The 20,092-nt window shown below is 50.1% G+C and overlaps 1 protein-coding gene across 1 annotated transcript in view; it reads left to right on the top strand.

Annotated features, from left to right (window-relative positions):
* Window positions 1-20,092, top strand: part of SIL1 (SIL1 nucleotide exchange factor) — a 433,884-nt gene that overhangs the window by 392,183 nt on the left and 21,609 nt on the right. Inside the window, exons 5-7 of the mRNA XM_063168343.1 lie at window positions 2,732-2,828; window positions 5,046-5,237; window positions 9,744-9,865. Of these exons, the coding sequence (XP_063024413.1) occupies window positions 2,732-2,828; window positions 5,046-5,237; window positions 9,744-9,865 (411 nt within the window). The remainder of the gene's footprint in view (window positions 1-2,731; window positions 2,829-5,045; window positions 5,238-9,743; window positions 9,866-20,092) is intronic.

Raw genomic sequence — 20,092 nt, 5'->3', positions numbered from 1 at the left:
TTGTCAAGGTGCTGTAGCATCAGCTGGTGCTGACTTTCCCCTTGGACCCCTTGGTTTAGTCACTATGGGGAATTTCTTTCCTGAAGCCCGTGGGATTTGCCCCTGGCAGGTGTGATGGGGATGCTTGGGGAGTGTGGGGCTTTGGGGGCAGCTGGCCGGGCAGGGGCTGAGCTCGGGGCCCTGTTGGGCCCATGGCCCCCAGCAGCAGCAGCAGCAGCAGCAGCCCCAGGGCGCAAAGCCCCGTGCCCCCTGGCCAGCACAGGCTGCCCTGTCCCTGCAGCTGTCACCCGAGTGGGGCCCAGGGCCCGGTGGCTGCTGGCAGCAGCAGGAATGCGGGCAGGGTGAGGATGCCCTGGCCTGGCTTTTGTCTCTGGAACAATGCAGGCTAAGGGCAGAGCAGAGCAGGCTGGAAGCAGAGCCAAAAGCCTTTGGAGCTGCAAGGCTTAAAGATCAGCCCCTGCAGCAGCCCAGATGCAGGTGGCCCAGTTGCCAAAGCTGTGGTGGCCTTGGGAGTGTGCAGGTGGATTTTGCAGGGTTGTGGCCTGCTGGCAGCTCTGGGCCCAGGAGTGCCTGTGTCTGCAGCAGGAAGGGTGGCTGAAGGTTTGCTGGCTGCTTTGGTGGCATGGCTGCAGGGGCCAGTGCTGTGAGAGCCCCCTGTGTGGGAGCTGGTGAGAGCTGAGCCCTTGGGGACAGCGCTGTGCCCCAGGGCAGGAAGAGCAGCAGTGCCCAGTGCCAGGAGTGGTGTCAGTGGGAGCCCCTGTGCACAGGGACCCCCAGCCCCGGGGTGGCCGTGCCAGCACCCCCAGGGACCTCCAACTCCGGGAACGTGGAACAAGTGGAACCCACAAGTGTGCAAAGGCTGCCTGTGCCCCAAGATATGGCCAAGAGAAGTCAGGTTTTAAAAAGAAACGTGATTTATTTGCCGAAGATCGGCAAATCTAGGATTTACAGAACATGTTTCGTTATAACAATCGTTATAACAACATCAACAACAATGTACAGAAGATATTTACATGGGATCCGATGGGGTAACAATCTTCAAAACATATTTACAGGGAACTTCTAATGTAGTCAACATATTTACAGGAAACTTCAAAACTTTCAAACATATTTACAAAGTCGTGACATCTGTGCCATCCTGTGCATGAGTCCTGGAAGAAAGGAAGCAGCAGAGCTGGACTCAGCTGGCAGCACTGGGCCCAGCAGGGCTGGGAGCTGGGCCCCAGGGGCTGGGCCGGGGCTGGCAGGGCTGGCGTGGCCCCAGGCAAGCGCAGGGCAGGCCGGGGCTGGTGCTTGTGGCAGCACAATCCAGGCCCCCTGCGGGCACCGTGTCCCTGAGCGGGGCCATCCAGCCCAGCCCCAGCCTGGCGTCAGGGGACCCAGTGTGTGTGTGGGCAGGGCATGGGAAGCATCTGCCTGTCTTACCTGTGGGGCACCATCTTCATCCAAGGACCATGGGCTCCTCCTCATCCTTCTCGTCCACTTCCATATCTTCCATTTCATCATCCACGTCCACCTCCATCTCCTCGATGGTCTCCTCCTCATCTACTTCCATGTCCTCAACAGGGGAGGACATGGAAGTAGATGAGGCATCCACCTCCATCATTTCATCCTCATCCAGCCCATGGTCCACATCCATCGCCTCCACGGTGTCTCTCTCAGTCTGCAAGGGGCAGCACAATCTCCCAGTGGGCTTCCTGGCCCACACCATCCATTCCCACATGGCTGCAGCCTGCCCTAGCCGGGTGCCCCCTGCCTGGCATGGCACTGTACCTCCATTGGCACAGCAGAGCACATCCTGCAGGATTGGCGCTCCAGAGCCGGCAGCGGGAAAAGCCCAGGCAGCAGCAGCAGCAGCTCAGCGCTGAGGGTCAGAGCGCAGAGTGAGCAGCAACTGACCCTTGGCAGCCGTTGCAGTGTCTGCTGTGCTGGTTTCCATGTCCTGGACGTTCCACCTGGAACCCTCTGGGAGCTGTGATGTCACTGAAGTTTCAGGGTTGCTGTGCAGTGGGAGATGGGGATGGCAGAATGATCCAATCCTTGAATAGTTTGGCTTGGAAGGGACCCTAAAGATGATGTGGTTCCAAGCTGAGCAAGCTCCCAGCAGAGCAGGTGGATGTGGCCCCTGTCCCACCTGGCCTTGGATATTGCTGGGGATGGGGCATCCACAGCCTCTCTGCCCTGGTCCCTGTGTCAGGGACAAGCACCCTGAGAGTAAAGAACTTCTTCCCATCATCAAATCTCTTCCACCTCTTGCAGTTGGATCCCATTCCTCCTTGTCCCGTCACTGAAGTTCCTGACCAAGAGTCCTCTCCCACTTCTCTGTTGTCCCTTCCCTCACTGGAAAGGTGCTGAGGTCTCCTGTGACTCTCTGTACAATGTTCCTATGCTGAAATCTGCAAGTTGAAGCTTGTAGGCCCTCTGAAGTTATATAGTGGCGCTGGGGTGGTTCCTTAATTGCAACACGAAATTCTGAGGTATCAATTCATCAGCTGTTTTTATTGTGGTGGGATCTGAGAATTTGTGTCAGCAGAGCCCTATATTGTCACGGGGAGGTGTCTGTGAGCCTGACACAGAATCCAGCACTCAGACTAATCTTTTCTTGAGTATGGTAGGTTTTTTCATTCCTTTGCTCCTGTCCTTAGCCATTGGTAGAATGTCACAGTGAAAATAGACTTGAGGCCGTTTTTCACTCATTACATGTTCTTGTTTGTTTTGTTTCTTCTGCAAGGCTGGGCAAGGTTGATCTCAATGCAAATTCATTCACGTCTGAGGAGCTTAAAAAGGCCTTGGCTAAAATGAAGGAAAGTGAGAAGGCAGAAAGGAAGGTGAGTTTCCCATTTCTAAAGCAATGCACATTGCAGGGATCTGAAAACACCCTGTTACACTCTGCTGAAATGCAATGGTTAAAATGATTGCTTGGAAAACACTGTGCAAACTAATTTTGTGGTGAATATGGACCTGAAATACCTTTATTAACCTGTTAGTGATATTGTTCCCTGACTTTTCTGTACGACTCGAAGATTCTGTGAGTGGTTTGGGTTGGATAGGACCTTAAAGCTGATCCAGTCCCACCCCTGCCATGGGCAGGGACACCTTCCACTATCTCAGGTTGCTCCAAGCCCCATTCAAGCTGGCCTTCGACATTTCCAGGGATCCAGGGGCAGCCACAGCTGCTCTGAACAATGTAATTTATCTGTTTCACTGCAGCTCAATTCACAAAAATGTCTGCAGACCCCAAAGGGAACTGGATTGCAGCTGACGGTATTTACAGAGGGTATTTCCCTTTACTCTCCTTGCTTTGGGTTTCCAGCCTTGTGCTCTGGATAGCAAAACCCAAGTGGCCATGGTGAAGCAGGGGCTGACTTTTCCTTACACAAGCTCCAAGTTGTCCATTTAGTTACAAAACAACCCACAACCCGAAGTAAATAGGTGGGAAGATGTGTGACTCATCAGGTGCATCAGAGCCTCTTTCCCTTCTCCCCCTCAGCAGTATTTCTTTAACCCTCGCTCCTCCTGCTGCCTTGGTCTTGGCTCACTCAAACAAAAACTGAAAGAGGAGTCAAGGCTCTAAAGTTCTGGTGTCACAGAAGGGCTTTTTCTTCCCTTATGTGGCAGCACGGCATGATTTCATTTGCTGGAGATTATTTCCATAGCAGCATTGCTGATTGATTGCAGGGCTGCTGAAAAGGGCTGCTGGAAATGAGGATCATTGAAATGCAAAAATTAGTGATACTCTATTAGGTGAAAATAAGCCATATTTTAAAACCCCCTGTTAGAATAGCTTTTGTCCCAGCAACTGGGCTAAAAGCAGCTACATCTAATGGACCTAAAGTATTCCATTTGCAGTCACTCCTGCAGAGAGCAAATCCATCCCTGAAGGCTCAGTGTCAGAGGAAATGGAGTTACATCGAGCCTCTCTGTGCTCCGGCAGAGGCAGCTCGGGGAGGGATGGGTTGGGTGTGGTACCTCTGGTAATTTATCATTCCATTGACACAGCTTTCACCTCCATTGCTCACTTGGTTTTCCTCCAGCCCTCTCTGATCCCTCATGGGGAGCAGGACAGTGCAAACCCTCCAGCTGAGGCTCACTCCGCATACAAACACATCTTGGCATTTGTGACAAATGCCTTCCAAAAGGGGCTTTCTGCCTTTCTCCTGTCCTTGGGGCAGCCCCGCTCCAGCATGGCCTCTCTGCTGCTTCTGTCCCCTACAGCAGCAGGCTCTGTCCCCAGTGCCACCAGTGCTGATGTTCCTGCACCTCTGGGGCTCTCTGAGATCTCTGACAGAGCCTTTCCTCCTCACCACATGTTTTGTGTCAGCTCTCTGTTCAGGGCAGCCCTTGGGGTGCTGTTACTGCGAGGGAGATGAGCTCAGGACAGGCTGTGTGCTGGCCAAGCCCCATGGCACAGCACGTCAGCTGCCCCCAGCTTATCACTGCTCCTTCTGCCTCCCTTTCTGACAGCTTCTGTCCTCACACCTCTCCCTAGGAGATAGACCCTTCCAGGAATTTGCTCAACGCTTGGAAAGGCAAAAGCATCTTTGTCTGTGTCTGAGAACTCGTTGGAGTCACTGGGCACTTTGGGCTGGATGGGACCTCTGGAGCTCTCCAGCCTCATGTCCAGTTCCAGAGAGGTTCAGCTGTAAGATCAGGGAGGTGCCTCAGGGCTTTTTGCAGCCAGGTTTTGAGAAGATCCACTTGCAGGCAAGCAGAGAACAGCAGTACTGCTGCCTGTGGTCTTGGTGTTGAATTGGATGGAAATGGGATGTAGAAATAGTGCACAAATGCTGTAGAGATGTAGAAGTGGTGCACAGAGCTCTACTGTTCACTCATATTGTGGGTATATCACAGCTAACTGGGTTCCTGGGCTTCTCAGAAGGACCCTGCCCCTGCACCTCTGATGTAGAGCAATAAATCCATTGGCACAGACAGCCAGGTTCCCTTTGTGAATTTTGGGGCTGGCATTCCTTTCTGTGTCTGTCTTGTCTCTCTTCATCTCCTGTCTTGTTATCTCACATCTGGTTTTTCCTCCTTTTGTTTCCAAGGCCCAAGAGGAAGAGGTGAGGAAGAAGTTCCGGCCCATAGAGCAGCTGAAGGAGGAGTTTGAAAAGCTGAACATGAAGATAGAAACAGATTATGAAATTATGGTTAAATTAATCAGCAAATTCAACAGCTCTGCCTCCACGCTGGATGAGAAAGTCGCGGCGCTTTATGATCTCGAATATTATGTTCACCAGGTAACAAGAATGCCTCAGTAACTACCGTGTAAAATCCAGGGGATACGGTGTCATAAACGGGGCTTTATTTTTCTTATCAGTATCAGGTAATACAAATTGCTTAATTACCATAATCCTGGGACAATAACAGACAGCAGAGGACTAGTGCAGGCTTATTTTATATCCAGGTTGGAATTAATCATCGCTTGTGCCAGGAGCCAGCAGTATCCTGGTGGTTGCCTGATTTGTTGTCTGTTCTCAGGCTGGTTTTCTTATCCTCTCTTTTTCCTCTTTTCCTCTTTTATCTCCTTAGTGTTACAAAATGGGGTTTTAGCTGCCATTTTTGGGTAAGTAGAGTGGTGGTTGCTCAGAAAATAATTATTTTCTTTCTGCTTCCATGGAAAGCTGCCGTGGTTGATGGTAGGTGCCCTTATGTCAGTTCACAGAGAACGTCTTTGTACCAGGAAAGGTGACAGCCACCCAAAACCCCCTATTTTGTCTTGGTGTGAGTAAGCAGTGGCAAGCAGAGCCTCGCTGTGCTAATTAGCTCTGTGTGAGGGTGAACATATTTCCTGGCATCTCACTTCCTCGGGTTTGTGCTCACACTTTTCCCCCCTCTCTCTGATCTCTCTTGCTCTGCTTTCAGCTCACACATTCCTACCTCCCCTTGGATGCAGCTGCAGGCACAAAGCTCTGCTCCCCTGGGCTTGGTGCCTGCCTTGGTGCCACCTCTGGGAGGGTGTCTGGGCATCCAGCCTCTGCTCTGCTGTGTGGGAAGGGACTTGGCTTCTCCCTCCCCAGTGACTGGGGAGAGTCTGGAGTGCACTGGGAGAGTTTCCAATGGCACTTTGTCATTTCAGAGGGTGAATAGGACAACTCTTGGGAGGTGCCAGTGCAAGCCCTTTCACTGGAACAGCACTTGTTGAACCAAATGTGGTATTTGGAGGCAGGTAGCTGAAGTGTTGCTGCTGTGAGAGAGAGAGTCCATGTGCCAGCTGATACAAGTGTTATTTCCAGGGCTCTTTGTCTTGAATTTCCACTCTGAATTGTCATTGTGGGCATGCAGAGGCTTCCTTGCTGTTTGTTCTCCCTGCTTTTGTGTCACTGACGGCATCTGTGTGACTCAGAGAATAACTGTGAACAATGGGCACCCAAAGAGCTTCATATTTGTACTCAGGGCTAATCTTGCCTGATTAAGGGTGCCAGAGCATCAGGCCATTGTGCTAAAAAGCAACCCCCAAATGCCCTGGCATGCCTTGAATTCCAGCATAGCGATCTGGACTATTCCAGCAGAAAATCCCTGCAGCACAGGATGGGGCAAACAATTTCAGAATGGCAGAGAGCAGGGACTGGAGCATCAAAGGGAAGCACATGCAGCATCAAAGGGGTCAGAGAGGGGGAATGGCAGGAGGCTGGCAGGAGCACAGGGGCTCCTTTGTGCGCCGATCACAGCGCTGCTCTGTGCCGGCGCTGTCGGGGCAGATGGCTGGGCAGCACCTTCTCGTCAGGCAGGAAGCTGATAAGAAATATGACTTGTCTCTAAGCCAGCATGGCTTTTCCTCCTCTTTCTTCTTCCAGTCAGTTGAATGCGTCCAGAGCATTATCTCTGCTTGGGACTGACTTTAGCAGCAGTGGCTTAATGTAATTACTGAACAGCAGCCAAAGGACGCTGGTGCCGCATAACCCTGGAAGGGCTGAACTGCCAGGACTCCTCTGCAGCGAGTCACAGCCCTGCTGTGGGAGCAGGGGATCCTTGCAGGTGTGGGTGGCCCAGGACAGATGTAGGGCCACTTTGCAGGTCCCACCTTCCCCGGCCTCCATCAGAGCAGTACCATGCCATGCCGTGGCTTTTCAGAACTGTTCAGCTCCCGGCCATCCTGCTGCTGTCTCCGGGACACGGGATGCCCTGTGGAGTGGAAAATGCCATGCCCTGGAGGGCATGCAAGCAAAGGCTGCTCCCTGCTCTGTGCCATGGTCACCCTGGGGCAGTGGGTGAGGGGCAGCTCGTGCCTCGGAGCGTGCCGTGGGAGCCATGGCTGGTGCCCAGCCCGGGGAGATGCTCTCTCCTGCCTTTGGAGAGTCAGCCCAAAGGCTCTGCCTTTGCTCAGCTTTTGGTTGCCAGCTCTGGTTTGCTTCTCCTCAGCCACGATTCAGCTTGGCATGTTCGGGAGCCCGTCTTGGAGAAGGAGTAGGAGGGTTTGGCTTGCTGGGTTATCTGTAATGCATAAAACCCAAATGCAAATGTGAAGAGGGCAGAGCGTAACTCATAAACAGCATTCACGGTGCTTGCACAGCAGTGTGTGGAGCCAAGACCGGTTCTCAGGCATTGCAGGCTCTTTCTCTCAATTATTTACTCTGCTTATCTTCCCCTCTCCTCTGCTCTGACATGCTACACCATCTCTCTCTGCTAATTTCCTCTCCATCGTGTGCAGTTGACATGCTGCTTTCCCTTGCTCTTGTTTTCTAACATTTTCTCTCTCACCTTCCCTCCCTATTTTCTTTCTCCTCCAATTCAAACCTGCTCCCTGAATAACTGCTGTCATATTTGCTCTTCTCCCATCCCTCCCCTCACCTGCTTTGCCTGTGTACTTTACTCAAGAGCTCTTTTGATCTTTGGTTTTTCTTCTGTGCCGATTTCAGTGGACTGAAGTGAGGTAGGAGCTGCTGCCTTGCAGCATCCACTACTCCCCAGAGAGGTTAATATCTTCAAGTTGTTAAGTTTGGGGATTTTGTTAGTTTTAGAACTGGAGCTCTCACAACAGACTCTGGTTAAAAAAGATAAACACATCTTCAGAATAAGCTTTACAGCACAACAGCACAATTTACATTCTGCTGTTGTGGTGTCTCACTGACGCTGGGGCAGCACAAAGGACTCTGGTGCTGCTGAGGTTACAGCAGGGGATGGTTTTACCACACCAGCTGCTGGATGCAAATTCCTGCCTGTCCATACATTCCCTCTCATGCAGAAGTCAATGTCTGATTCCAGCACTAAACCAGTTTTTACAGAGGCTGAGTAATAAAAGGACCCACTGGCAGCTGAAATTGGGTTGCTGCATAGATTTCTTTGTAGATAAAGATGGGTCTGCAGAAAAGTGAGAGTTCTGGCAGGCCTGGTTTATAGGGACAGTTAAAAGAACAGCATCTGAAAGGATACAAAAGCTGCTGCAAATCCTGAATCAGCCCCAGCAGACCTGCAGAGAGCAGCTTTGCAGAGGGACAGGTGGGTATTGTCCCACTGGGGAGCAGAGATGAGCTGGAGCTCCCCAGGTCCTGCTTTGGTTGGTAACGACAGACCTGTAGGACACAAAGCTTCTTCTTCTCCTGGGTACCTGAAATATCTGACTTAGGGCCAATTTTGATGAAGGTACATGGTTGAGATAAATATAACACTGAGCATGAAGTCATTGACTAGAAGAGGGTCCCACATGCCCTGCATGGCTTGTGGTCCTGTTCCACCTCATCAGGGGGTTGGCTTGCCCTGCTGATAACTCATTTTTATATTCTGTTTCCATCAGCCAACGATTGCTGTTGTGTCCCTGTCTTTCAGAGAGATATGTCGAATTTCTAAACCTGATTTTTCTGTGCAGGCAGAAACTGATTTTTCTGTGCAGGCAGTTCTGAGCATTCATCAGATCCTCTTTTAAACTGAAAAAAAAAATCATTGAATACCAAAATGCATCGATTTGACTTTGGACTGAATTTTGTACTTGAAGTAGTTTATGCTGTTTCTCTAAATTTTGTCTGTGAGCACTCAGAGCCTTTTCTGATCTCCTCTCCAAGAGCAGATGCCCGCTGGGACTGTGCCTGGCTAGTCCCTGATCCACTTAGAGCCAGAGGCTGATGAATTCCCACTAATGTGCAAACTTTTCCCTACTGGCAGTTAATCCATTATTGTTTGCTTAGAAAAGTCATTGTGGGGCTGCTCCCTGGGGAAGCTCCTGGATGATCCCTTCAAGCTGGGACTGGCTTTTTCCTTCCTTGTCCATGGGAAGTTGTTGATGGAACTCATGGAGAACTCCCAGAACTGCCCATGCTCCTCGCTCCCATGTCCCCTTTGCACCCTGTTGGTGCTGACAGGCTCCTAAACATCCCTGACTCCTGGTGCTACAATTACAGCATCAATTAATTAACTTCATTTGCAAAACATGCAATTCCTTGGATCCCTAGTAAAGGCCTGCTCAGGGGAGAGCAAAGAGCTGGAGTTTTTTGACATCAGCAGATATATCGAATTGCCAAAATACGTGTCAAGAGCAGTTTTGATAGCTATAATCAAAGTATTTGAGTTTCCAGTGATGCCTTCTGAGTGTGACAATGTCCTCCCACGAGGACACTGTGCCTGGGCAGCTGTGGCATCTCTGCTCATGGGCAGGGCTGTGTTGAGCTCAGCCACAGCCATTCCCTCGGAATTTTTAATTCCTTGTAAAACTCCCTGCTGGTCAGAGCAGGAGGGAAGGGATGCTGTGGGTGTGAAGGGAGGTGGTCTCCAGGGGCTGGGGCTTTGTGCTGATGGAAGCTGCTCTCTCCCAGGTGGACAATGCCAAGGATTTCCTGTCCATGGGTGGGCTCCAGCTGGTGATCGAGGGGCTGAACAGCAGCGAGGCCTCGCTGAAGGAACACGCTGCCTTTGTCCTGGGAGCTGCCCTGTCCAGGTGAGACCTGCCCTCACCTGGGCTCTGTGCCTCTCTCCACCTCACTTGCTTAATTTCTGATAGCAGAGACTGTGTTGTCTCTGCTGTGTTGTGACACACCACAAAACTGTCTTGTCCCCTTCCTCGCCCTTGCAACATCTGTTTCCCCATCTCCTCAGTGTGTCCTTATCTTGCTCATTGGACACATCCAGAAGTAATGTGGTGTCAAATCTATGATTGTTTCTTGGTTTCCCTGGGCTCCCTGTTTCTACAAAGTCCAAGGGGGGAATAATTCTCCTTCTGTCCCACTGACAGCTCTCTCTGGGGGAAGATGTAACAGAGGGTACAGTTACAAGCACCCCAGTGAGCACCTTTGTCCTTCCTCATCCTTGCTCGTGGGCTGCCTCAGGATGGCAAGGTGCTGATTTGAGCAGCTCCCGTGGTCTTCAGAGAGAGATTTGGGCCCCATGGACACGTGCCTCTGACATCAAAGGCGTGTTGATTAGATGTGGAGTCAGGAATAAGGGTCAGCAGCCAGAATGCAGAGGAGACTGACCTGCAGGATGTTTGAGGTTCAGGGGAAGGAGCCTGCTCTTCCTTATGCTGGGGCATCCTGTGCAGTGCTGGCTGCAGGAGGTATCCTGTGGGCTCCATGGGTTTTCCTGGTGCCCCCTTTTTTATTTATGGGTTTTCGGGCTTTGCAGGGGATGTGTTGCTCATTCAGAGGTGCAGAGGCTTTAGAAATGCATTGGATGGACTCAAATTCAGGATCAGAAGTGCAGAGTGAAAATTGAAGGTCAGGACTGTTTTATCTGCATATTTCTACACCTAAAAATACAGTCACCTTCTCCAGCATCATAAATTATTTATGGCTTAGTCTAACACATGGTGCACAGACCTGCATTTACTTGGCAATCTCATATGCAATGCAGTTGGCCCTCAGCGTGTGTGGAGTGATGGGCCTCGTGGACAGGAGCAGGTACCCAGGTTTATACCAGGGAAGGATCCAGCTTCTAGTCTGAAACAGAGCCTGATTTAGGGATGACAGGAAGATACATGAGAAACAAAACCTGCTCTTCATATTCTGGTGTATCTTTGTCTCTGAAACAATACCAGAGTGGTTTGCTCAGGTTCTTTATGTAGACTCTTTCTGCATACAGAGAAGATCATGCAGAGGGTCTGGAAACATTTGCAGGTAACTTGTGAAATGACAGGGGCTGCTAAAGAGCTTCGTTCCAGATGTACCTGCCATGACATGGCCAGGACTCCAAAAATTCATTGTCTCATGGTACCTGACAGTGTAGCAGTGGCCACGAGAGTCACACTTTTGTGTAGTGTTTCTTACTTAAGTGCAAAAATCTTCTTTGGAGAGAGCCTCTCATCTGATATGACAACATTAAACTGCTGCTTTGCAAACTTGTGGACCTTTTTTCTTTGAAGGACATTCTGGCAGATGGTAATTTGGAGTGGTTTGGATGATACATTGTCTGAGAGCTCTGCTCCAAAATGTGAGGGATATTATGCCTTGGTTTGAGTTTGCTTTTTCTCCCCTTGCTGTGCTTAAGCTTTCTCAGTAGACACCTACATGCCAACTTGTCTGCTGTGTGCTCACTTGTTTAATTCGTTTGTTCATACATTTTCTCAGCTTACTCCATGCTCTAGTTAAACTGTTGGGGGCATTTCAGGTACTTCACACAGCATTTTGTGTTTTTCTGAGGGCTTGTTTTTTATTTCCTTCCCTCATGGTTGCTCCTGAGAGCCTTAGAGAGGTGGTAGGGCTTTCCAGTAAATTCCCAGAGGTGTCACAGCTCGCTGGGCTGCAGGGACACGATCTGCTCTGTGCTTGTGTGCCTGGGGCTGGTGTCAGATCCTCTGCTGGATGCTGAGCCTGGGAAGAGGCAATGGTCTGCTGCTCACCAAATGGGTCTGTGGCCACCTCCCAGGTCTCTTCAGCCAGGCTGGCTCAGGCCAGTGGTTTCAAGCCAGGCAAACATTCCCAGAGGGAAATCTGGGCATGATGAGAGCAGCTCCAGAGCCTGGCACAGGAGGTCAGTAACTCCTGGCACAGCTCAGTCTGGAAGAGGGAGTTTGGCCTTGTCTGTAGACAAGTGTTTAACACAGGAGGAAACCACTGGACACAGAGTAATTCCAGACATGCCTGGGACACATCCAGAACTTTTCAGCTCTCAGAAATACCCAGATCTTCTCCAGATTTGCACTGTCCTTAACTCTGCTCAGGTAGTCAAGCAGGTAAGGGATGGAACAAACAGCTGCAGCCCCCAGGTCCTGCCTGCACATGGCCCTGCCAGGACCTGGCTCAGAGCTCTGGCTGTGCTGCAAGCCCATTGGAACAAAAAGGTTTTCCAGGGGATCAGCATCTTGAGCCAACAGGCCAGGGGGCTGGCCAAGACTTGGATCAGCAAAGGCAGCAGGAGGAGAAGGCACAACAGGGCCAGCGCAGGATTTCCCCTTCCTGATATTATCACTCCTATTTATTTGGCTTAAAGCAGACTTGAAAAGCAGCTATAGCACAGCATGACTGGGACCTCAGGGCACAGGGTCCCAGGTCCAGCTGCCAGGGTCTGACCTCCTGGCATCCATCTGCCTCTGGGAGCCTCTGCCATAGGAGAGGCAGATATCTTCACTTGACAGGGAGGAAATCAAGGTTTCATCTCATGTTTCTCTTATATGTCCTTCACTTCAGGCATTTGGGTTTTAATTGCTGAGTCTGTGACCAAATCAAACATCATTCCATCTGGTGGAGTTCTCTGAGCAGTGCCCTTATTGCAAGTCTAAAACCTCATCACACTCTTACTGTTTTTAAGCCTTTAACAAAATGTTTTTCCATTCAGCAGTTTGCAAAAGTAAACTTCATTTGAACAATCCTCAAGTGCTCTGATTGCAAATAAAAGTTAAATGCACTAACAAAAATAATTGCTAGGCATGTGGGGTTGTACATTTAGGTATCCATAATTCACTAACAGTATATGCCAATACACAGCATTATCTGGATTTCCAGTGATTGCATTAGCATAAAAGCATGTTAGAATTTATCCTGTGGTACTAACATTTAAATATATATAAGTATGAAATATTAAGATCCAGCATTTTGGAGGCAAGTGAAACTACTGTCTGTAAAATGTTCCTGCATATTTTGAAGGTACACTCCAGTATCTTCGCATGACAATCAGCATTCGCACCATTGGGTCCAAACATTACAAAAATGTCGATGTTTTATGCAAAGAGGAGCTATATTAAGCTAAAAAAGATTGCTGATGAGAGAAGTGTCTTCTGATGTCCTCTGAGCTATTTACAGGCAGCATCTCCCTTTGTTCGTGGCACAGCCAGGCCTCTGTGCAATCTGTATCTCCATGTTTCACAAGAGTGGAAATGTTAGCCAGAAAGGATTATGTGTGTGATTAAAACCTCCATTTTTTAAAATTTTACCTACAGGAAATGTTTTTCCACACCAATAATTTGAACATTTTAGTATTTTGTAATAAAAGGATTTTTGTAATCCGTTTAGAAGGGGAATAATAATTTATGTTGAATGACTTCTTGAAGCTTTATCCCAAACGCTCCCTGTGTACTTAGGTATGAGTTGGAGGTGAGGATGGAGAGAAGTTAAGCTGTAGGACCTTCAAGGCAAAGGGAAGCAGTTTGTATTTCATGGGGACAAGGCAGAAGGCTCAGAAGATGAGATTTTGGCCTGGCCAGAGTGGGGAACTGGGAGGGCAGCCACTTGTGCAGCTGCAGTGAGAGACTCATGGCATTTTGGCCAGACCTTCCAAAGCCCACCCTGTGGGGTGGCCAGGGACAAGGATGTCCCACTGATGGTCCAAGCTGACATGTGCCATGTGTCCTAGAAGGGCACAGGACAGTCCCAGCACAGCCTCTGCCCACAAGCCCAGCACTGCTGGGCTCTCACTGCTCCCTTTTGGCCCTGAATGCTAAAATAATGTCACAGGGCTTGGTAAAGGCTTGGGAGTAAACTCATCACTGGTGAGAACTGAAGCATGATCCTGTAGCCACACACAGGAGTTTTCCATGGATTGTCTTAGCTGTTTCCCAGAGATTAAACCCCTTAAGGGATGATCATGTGCATCCTGAATACCCCATTTACCATTATTTGTATCACCAACTGTGAGGCTCGTTCAGAGCTTGCCCCACGCTGGTAAAGCCAAGAGAGGCACAAAACATGCGTTTACTTCTCAAGAGAAACCTCAGAGAAGCTCCTAGAGTGATGGGCTCTGATTCCTCCTGCCGTGCTGAGGAACTCAGCATCGTGGGATCCACCTGGTTTTGGTTCTGCTTTTCCATTGTTTTTTCTGAGGGAAGAGGGATGTGGCAATGCTGTCTCCTTGCTCCATCCAGCAGTCCCCTGGTGGTGCCCATTTTCCCAGAGCACAAGACTTCCCTGCTCTGTTGGAGAAGCAGCAGCCCCTCCAGGATGCCTCTGACAAGAGGAAAGAGCTTCCACCAGATTTAAGGGGTTTGAGTTAGGTCCAGCTGTGCACTGAAACTGGTTAAATAACACAGAGGCCCAAGCAATAAACCCAGGAAAAGTAAAATTAAAGACCTTGCTTCAATGCTGTCTTGTAAGGACATAAGAATTTCTGTGCAGAGAAATAAATCTGGTTAGCTTAACAAGCACTGTCCCTACCCATTTATTTCCAATCCATCTTCATCCCTTCCTCCTCCAGCTTTTCCTTTTACATCCTGCAGTATTTGCCCATCTCTTTATCCACTTTCCCTGATTTTTTCAGTGGCCCTGTTTGCCCACACCATGTGTTTGCCATCTCCCAGTTGCAGTAATTCCAGCTCCACTCTTTGACTGCTTATAATTTCTTGCTTTGTAGATTGTCTCCTCTATTTTCATTCGAACTCCTGACTTGTGTGAAGTTATCAGCCTCACTGCACTTAATTTCAAATTAATTTGATTGGGTCACCTCAATTTTTTTTCTGTAATGATAATGAACTCAACCTATTTAGCCTTTTCCCATTATGAAAACCTTAACAAAAACTGCAGTGCAGTATAAATGGGTGTTTCATCATTGTGGTTAATTACACAGAAGAATAAATCCCTAAACATTTTTCAGCCTCTGAAATCTAACAAGGAAGTGTAATTAACAATTAGAGAGTAAACTGCCATCCTTGTGCTCTCAGGAAGACAAGGAGGGAAAAGTCTAGAATCTAAGGTTTGCTCCTGGGTTTTTAGGGAGAAATATTTGGGGCAATGCTGATGGCTGGGAGTGGCAGGGGGTGGGGGCAGGCCCTTGTCTTGTGCCAGGTGTGTTTTCCCAGGTGCCTGTGGCTGCTGGAGAGGGGATGGACACCTTGGCCTCAGCTGAGGGACTGGGCTTAGGCTGAGGACATTGTCCTTTCTGTAAAACAGGGGAATTCTGCAGTGAGTTCTCTGGCTTGGGCTGGTGCTGTGAGAGGACACAGAGGTCAAGCAGTGGGGATGAAATGTGTGTTTGGCCTCACACCCCGTGTGGGCAGTGAGCTCCCACACACTCCCCCAGCACTGGGCTCCACTGGCTTCTCCCCCGGGGTCAGGCAGGTGGCCTTGTCCTCCTGAGTCCTTCACACAGCACTGGGTGCTCCCAGAGCCTGCAGGGCCTCCTCAGTCCACAGCTGCTGGTGCTCTGAGAGCTGTGGGAGGTGTCCTGCCCTGCAAACACAGCCCCACAGAACAGCCAGTGCTGCCCAGGGCTGTGACAGGCATGGGGAGCACCAGGAAGCTGCTCCAGCAGAGCTTCAGCAGGGAGGGAAAGACTCATCACAGCCAGCTCATGCATTATATAAAACATGTTGTTTCTGTCTCATCGTGTTTAGTAAATGCTCTCTGCTGAAGCCTTTGAGTTATTGTGGTGGTTTCCATTTAAAATACATGTTCAGGCTGGTTACCTAATCACTTTCTGCCAAAAAAACAGCCCAAACTTGCTGTTTCCCAGTGCAGACATGGTTCTGTAGCTGGACACAACATGTATTCCTCTGTCTCTTCAGCCACTATTCATTCATCCTTCTTGTTCTCTACAATTCCCTGGCAGGAGGGTGGAGCCAGGCAGGGGTCGGTCTCTTCCCTCAAGTAACAAGCAGTAGGACATGAGAAAACAGCCTCAGGTTCTGCCAGGGGAGGTTTAGATTAGGGAAATTTTTTTTCACTGAAAGGGTTGTGAAGTACTGGAGCAGCCCTGGAGGGGTTGAAAAGCTGCACAGATTTGGCACTTAGGGACACAGCTTAGCAGTGAACACGGTGGTGTGAGATTAATGGTTGGCCTTGATGATCTTGGATGTCTTTTCCAGCCTAAATGATTTTGTGATCCTATGTTTTCTGTTTATCCTTTTTACTACAGCCTGTACACTCTGCTAATGCCTTCACAGGCTTCAGAGATTTTCCTCCCTAACCACCTACATTATTTTCCTGACCTTGGCATGTTCTCTGCAACCTCTGCAAGCAGTAGATGTAGAGCACTTACCAAGAGGAGGCACCTGCATTTGCTCTTTGCTATGGGAGGGTGCAGATCCCATCTCTGCCTCTGTAGGTCCTGCTGCCTGCACCCTCCTAGCCCATCCTGATGGTGGCTTTTGTTGGATTTCATTGCCAACTGGCAGAACTGGGCTGTCAGAGGGATGTTGGGGGGCTGCCTATGCCTCTTGTGGCCTCTCTTCTGGATTTAGCCATATTTTCTCTCCCACTCCTCTCCTTGTGCTGAGGAGAGGGCAGCAGATCTTTCACAGGAGGCAAAATAACACAAACCAGCAACTGCAGGCTCCCATGGCATCCAAGAACAGGCTTTGGCCGTCCTGACTGAAGAGGGATCAACTTCTTTTCCAGGTTGGCATCTTCCAGCCTACCTGTTCTCTTAATACAGTGCTTTGATAAGTTTTCTCTCATCTGTCTATTCATGTGCTTAAAGATTCCTTGAAACAGGTGATTATTCATCCATGCAGACAGCTCCTCAGGCCTTCCACCAGACTGCTGCCAACCTCAGCTGCTTTGAGGCTCTCCAGGTGTTTGCACGGGATGATGAGAGAAAACAACAACTGACTGGAAATTATCTCTTTCTGAAGAAACTCCTCATCACTGTTAACTACTTGCTCTTCCCTCAGGTGCTGACATTCTGTGTCTTCTGAGCTGGGTTTTGATGCCCCTTTGTTTTAGATAATCTTTTTTTCTGCTTGAAAGGAGATGTCCAGCAGAGGCCCTCAGAGCAGCCTGGCATGTTTTGGGAGGGGATGACTCCCTGGCAGCCGTGCAGCCCTCTGGGCCCTGATGCTCAGGGCAGCTGTCTGTGGCCACCTGATGTCCCAGGGGAGCTGGGCCCGTGGCAGCCCCTCCCTGAGGGCAGCTGTGTCCCCCCATGGGCTGGAGGAACGCTCTCACAGCCGCTCCCCACCGAGGCTCGGCCCCTCGGTGCCGCTGCCGGAGCCCTGAATAGATTTGAAAACTAATTTGCTGCTCAGAGCATCAATAGATGTACGTCACTTGTCCTTTCTGCTGCATTTAATGAGTTTCCAAGGTACTGCAGCCAGTTCCAGAAGGCTGCCATCAAAGGATCTTGGCTTCCATCAGAATCCTCGTGCCCCTCAGCGCTCTGCACTTCTCACGTCTCACATGTCTCTTATGAATTCAACGCAGAGCACATCGTATAATTTCTTGCAAACATCCTTTCCAGACTGTCTCTCCTTTTTTCCTGAATGCCTTGAACACAGGGCATGAGAGAGAGCAAGGGCTCTTCCTGCAGTGAGGTGGTGTTAGCTGGAGCCCAGGCGAAATGTGGGTCATGCTAAACGTCCTGTCACTGCTGCTCCCCACGGTCATGACTCCCTCAGTTATTCCCTCCTGGGGCTCACCATAACTGTTCCCTTCTGTTAATCATCCTGAAGCTGGCTTTGGGCATCCCAGCCTCAGCTGTCACCATGTGGGACAACACCTCCATGTGGGTGAGGAGGGTGCTGCCAGACTGACAGCCAGGGGACAATGGGCACAGCCCTGCAGTGGCAGTTCCAAGGGACAGATTATTAATCCGTAGCTGCATCTGCTGAGATCAATAATTAGGGCTGTTGTTTTGTAAAACCCCCCAGATCCACATGGGAATTGCCTTATTGAAGTGGACGTGCAGGCCTGGCTGGCTGGAAAGGCCCCGTGGGGGGATTGCAGAGGAAGGAACACAAAACCCAGGTGCCAACAGTGTGCTGACATGTAAATGTTTCCTGAAGCCTTTAGCAGCTCAAACCTGCCATACACGATGAACCACAAGGGTTCTTAGGTTTTATCTATTTCTGTCACTGCAACAGGGAGGGTTGGAGAGGGTTTCTGGGTGCTGGGCCATGCCTGGATGCTGCTGCCAGCATCCCTCTGCTCGAGGCTGCACATGGGAGCCTGTGTGAGCTCCTCTGCATGTTCCTCCTCTCCTTCTGGAAGCAGGTTGTGTTATATTTCCATACATACTTTGTCATAAAAGCTCCTAAATATGATTTTTGTTTGTTTGCATACCTTGCAATGAGCAGGAACTCACCTTAGTTGTTTTCCAAATTAATACCCCGCTGGTTTTACTTAACAAGGTGTTTTTTCCAAGCTGAGAACAGTAACGACTCTGAGATTTCTTTTAAAAAAATGCATTTTCTTCTCAGGTACTTCATATTGAAATCTGTCTTAATTTCAGTTCAGCTAGTGTGTGAAAACACACGGTGTGGCATTATTAGTCCCTGAAGGAATAAAGACAGATGGAGCCCAAAATGGAATTGGCTTTATGATTAATTGAAACCTTCAAGAGTGCAGTGGAGTCAGGGCTTGGTCCTGCCCTGCCAGCACCTGGGGACCAATTCAGCAGGCTGAAGAGCTCAGGGGGAGACACACAGCTGTCACCTGGCAGAGCCAGCCCCAAGCTGTCCCCTCCTGGTGGGACCTGTGGCTGGAGGAGGGCAGGGTGGCCCAGGTGTGGGCTGGGGGCAGGGAGGGATGGTGGTGTGTCGGGGTCCTTGTGTGCATGATGTGCTTGGTAATGAGCTGCTGTTCCTGCCTCGAGCCTCCCGTGGCTGGGCACAATGGCTCCCGTGTCCAGGGAGCTCAGCAGGGAGCAGGGGAGTGTTGTGAGGCACACTCCAAAAAACTCAGCAATGTGGGGCAATGGGGATTTGAGCTCTGCTCTGGGTTCCTGCTCCATGTGTGACCTGCACAGTTTCCTCAGGTTTCCCATCCTTGCCTGTGAGAGGGAAGGGAATAATGCAGAAACACCAGGTGGTGTTATGTGTGGTGGCTTCAGCATTAGTGGATATTTCTGGGTCTGTAGCCACTGACATTTACAGCATTTTCTGCTGGATAGGAGGAGAAAAAGGTGCTGCAGAAAGGAGAGTTCTCCAACATGTTTTGGGAGCCAGTCCTCCCTGGCTTTACTGCTCATGGTGGTGCTTCATGGTCAGCAGGTCCTGAGCAGCTCTGGAACTGGGGAGATGCAGCAAGTGAAGGCAAAGTTGCTTTCCAAGGGCAAATTCTGGAGCTATGTCTGCACTTCTTTTTGGAAATGGCATGAAGGGGATGGTCAAGGGCAGTGGTGGCAGCCCCAGGGGGTTCCCAGTTTCCCACCTGGTGCTCACTGCTGGTCTGGCCTCTGTGCACAGGCTGTGCTGCCATGGCCCACGTGCCAAAGAGAGGCCTGTGGGTGCCTCCCCCTGAGGCAGCCGAATGGGACTGAGTGTTGGCAATAATTTAAGGAAGGATTTGGTGTGGGAAGTTGAAATTGGCTGTGGAGATGATGGTTTAAAGTGTGGACGTGGCTGGGGGCCCACAGCTATGTGTGCTCAGCAGGTGTGTGTGCACTGAGCTGGTCTTGCTGGGCAAACTGGATAACAAATAGCATCCATGGGGCCATCAGCTGGTCACAAGGTACAGAGGGCATCTCCCAAATGCAGCCAGGACAGTGTTTTAACAGGCACCAGCACCCCTTCCTGTGGTGCAGTAGCAGCCCTCCCAGTTAAGAAGGTGATTGGGACCTTGCTAATTGTCCTGATGAGTGGGAGCACTGCTGGAAATGAGCTGATCCTGCAGATCTGTGGGCAGCTGAGCCAACTCCTGGGACATCATACCCAGCACCTCACCAAACATGCAGTGTTTGCTCAATCCAACAAGTGCAGTTTGATTTTTGTTACCCCTGAGCCCCCTAGGGTGGCAGCAGGTTTGCTGAGGTAGGTTTTGTACAGGGAGGAAGGCTCTGTAGCTGAGCTCTCTCTGCAGGAGCTGGC

The sequence above is a fragment of the Melospiza melodia genome, chromosome 14, assembly GCF_035770615.1.
Source record: "Melospiza melodia melodia isolate bMelMel2 chromosome 14, bMelMel2.pri, whole genome shotgun sequence".
In the NCBI taxonomy this organism is placed as follows: domain Eukaryota; kingdom Metazoa; phylum Chordata; class Aves; order Passeriformes; family Passerellidae; genus Melospiza; species Melospiza melodia.
This window is presented reverse-complemented; position numbering and strand designations above follow the sequence as displayed.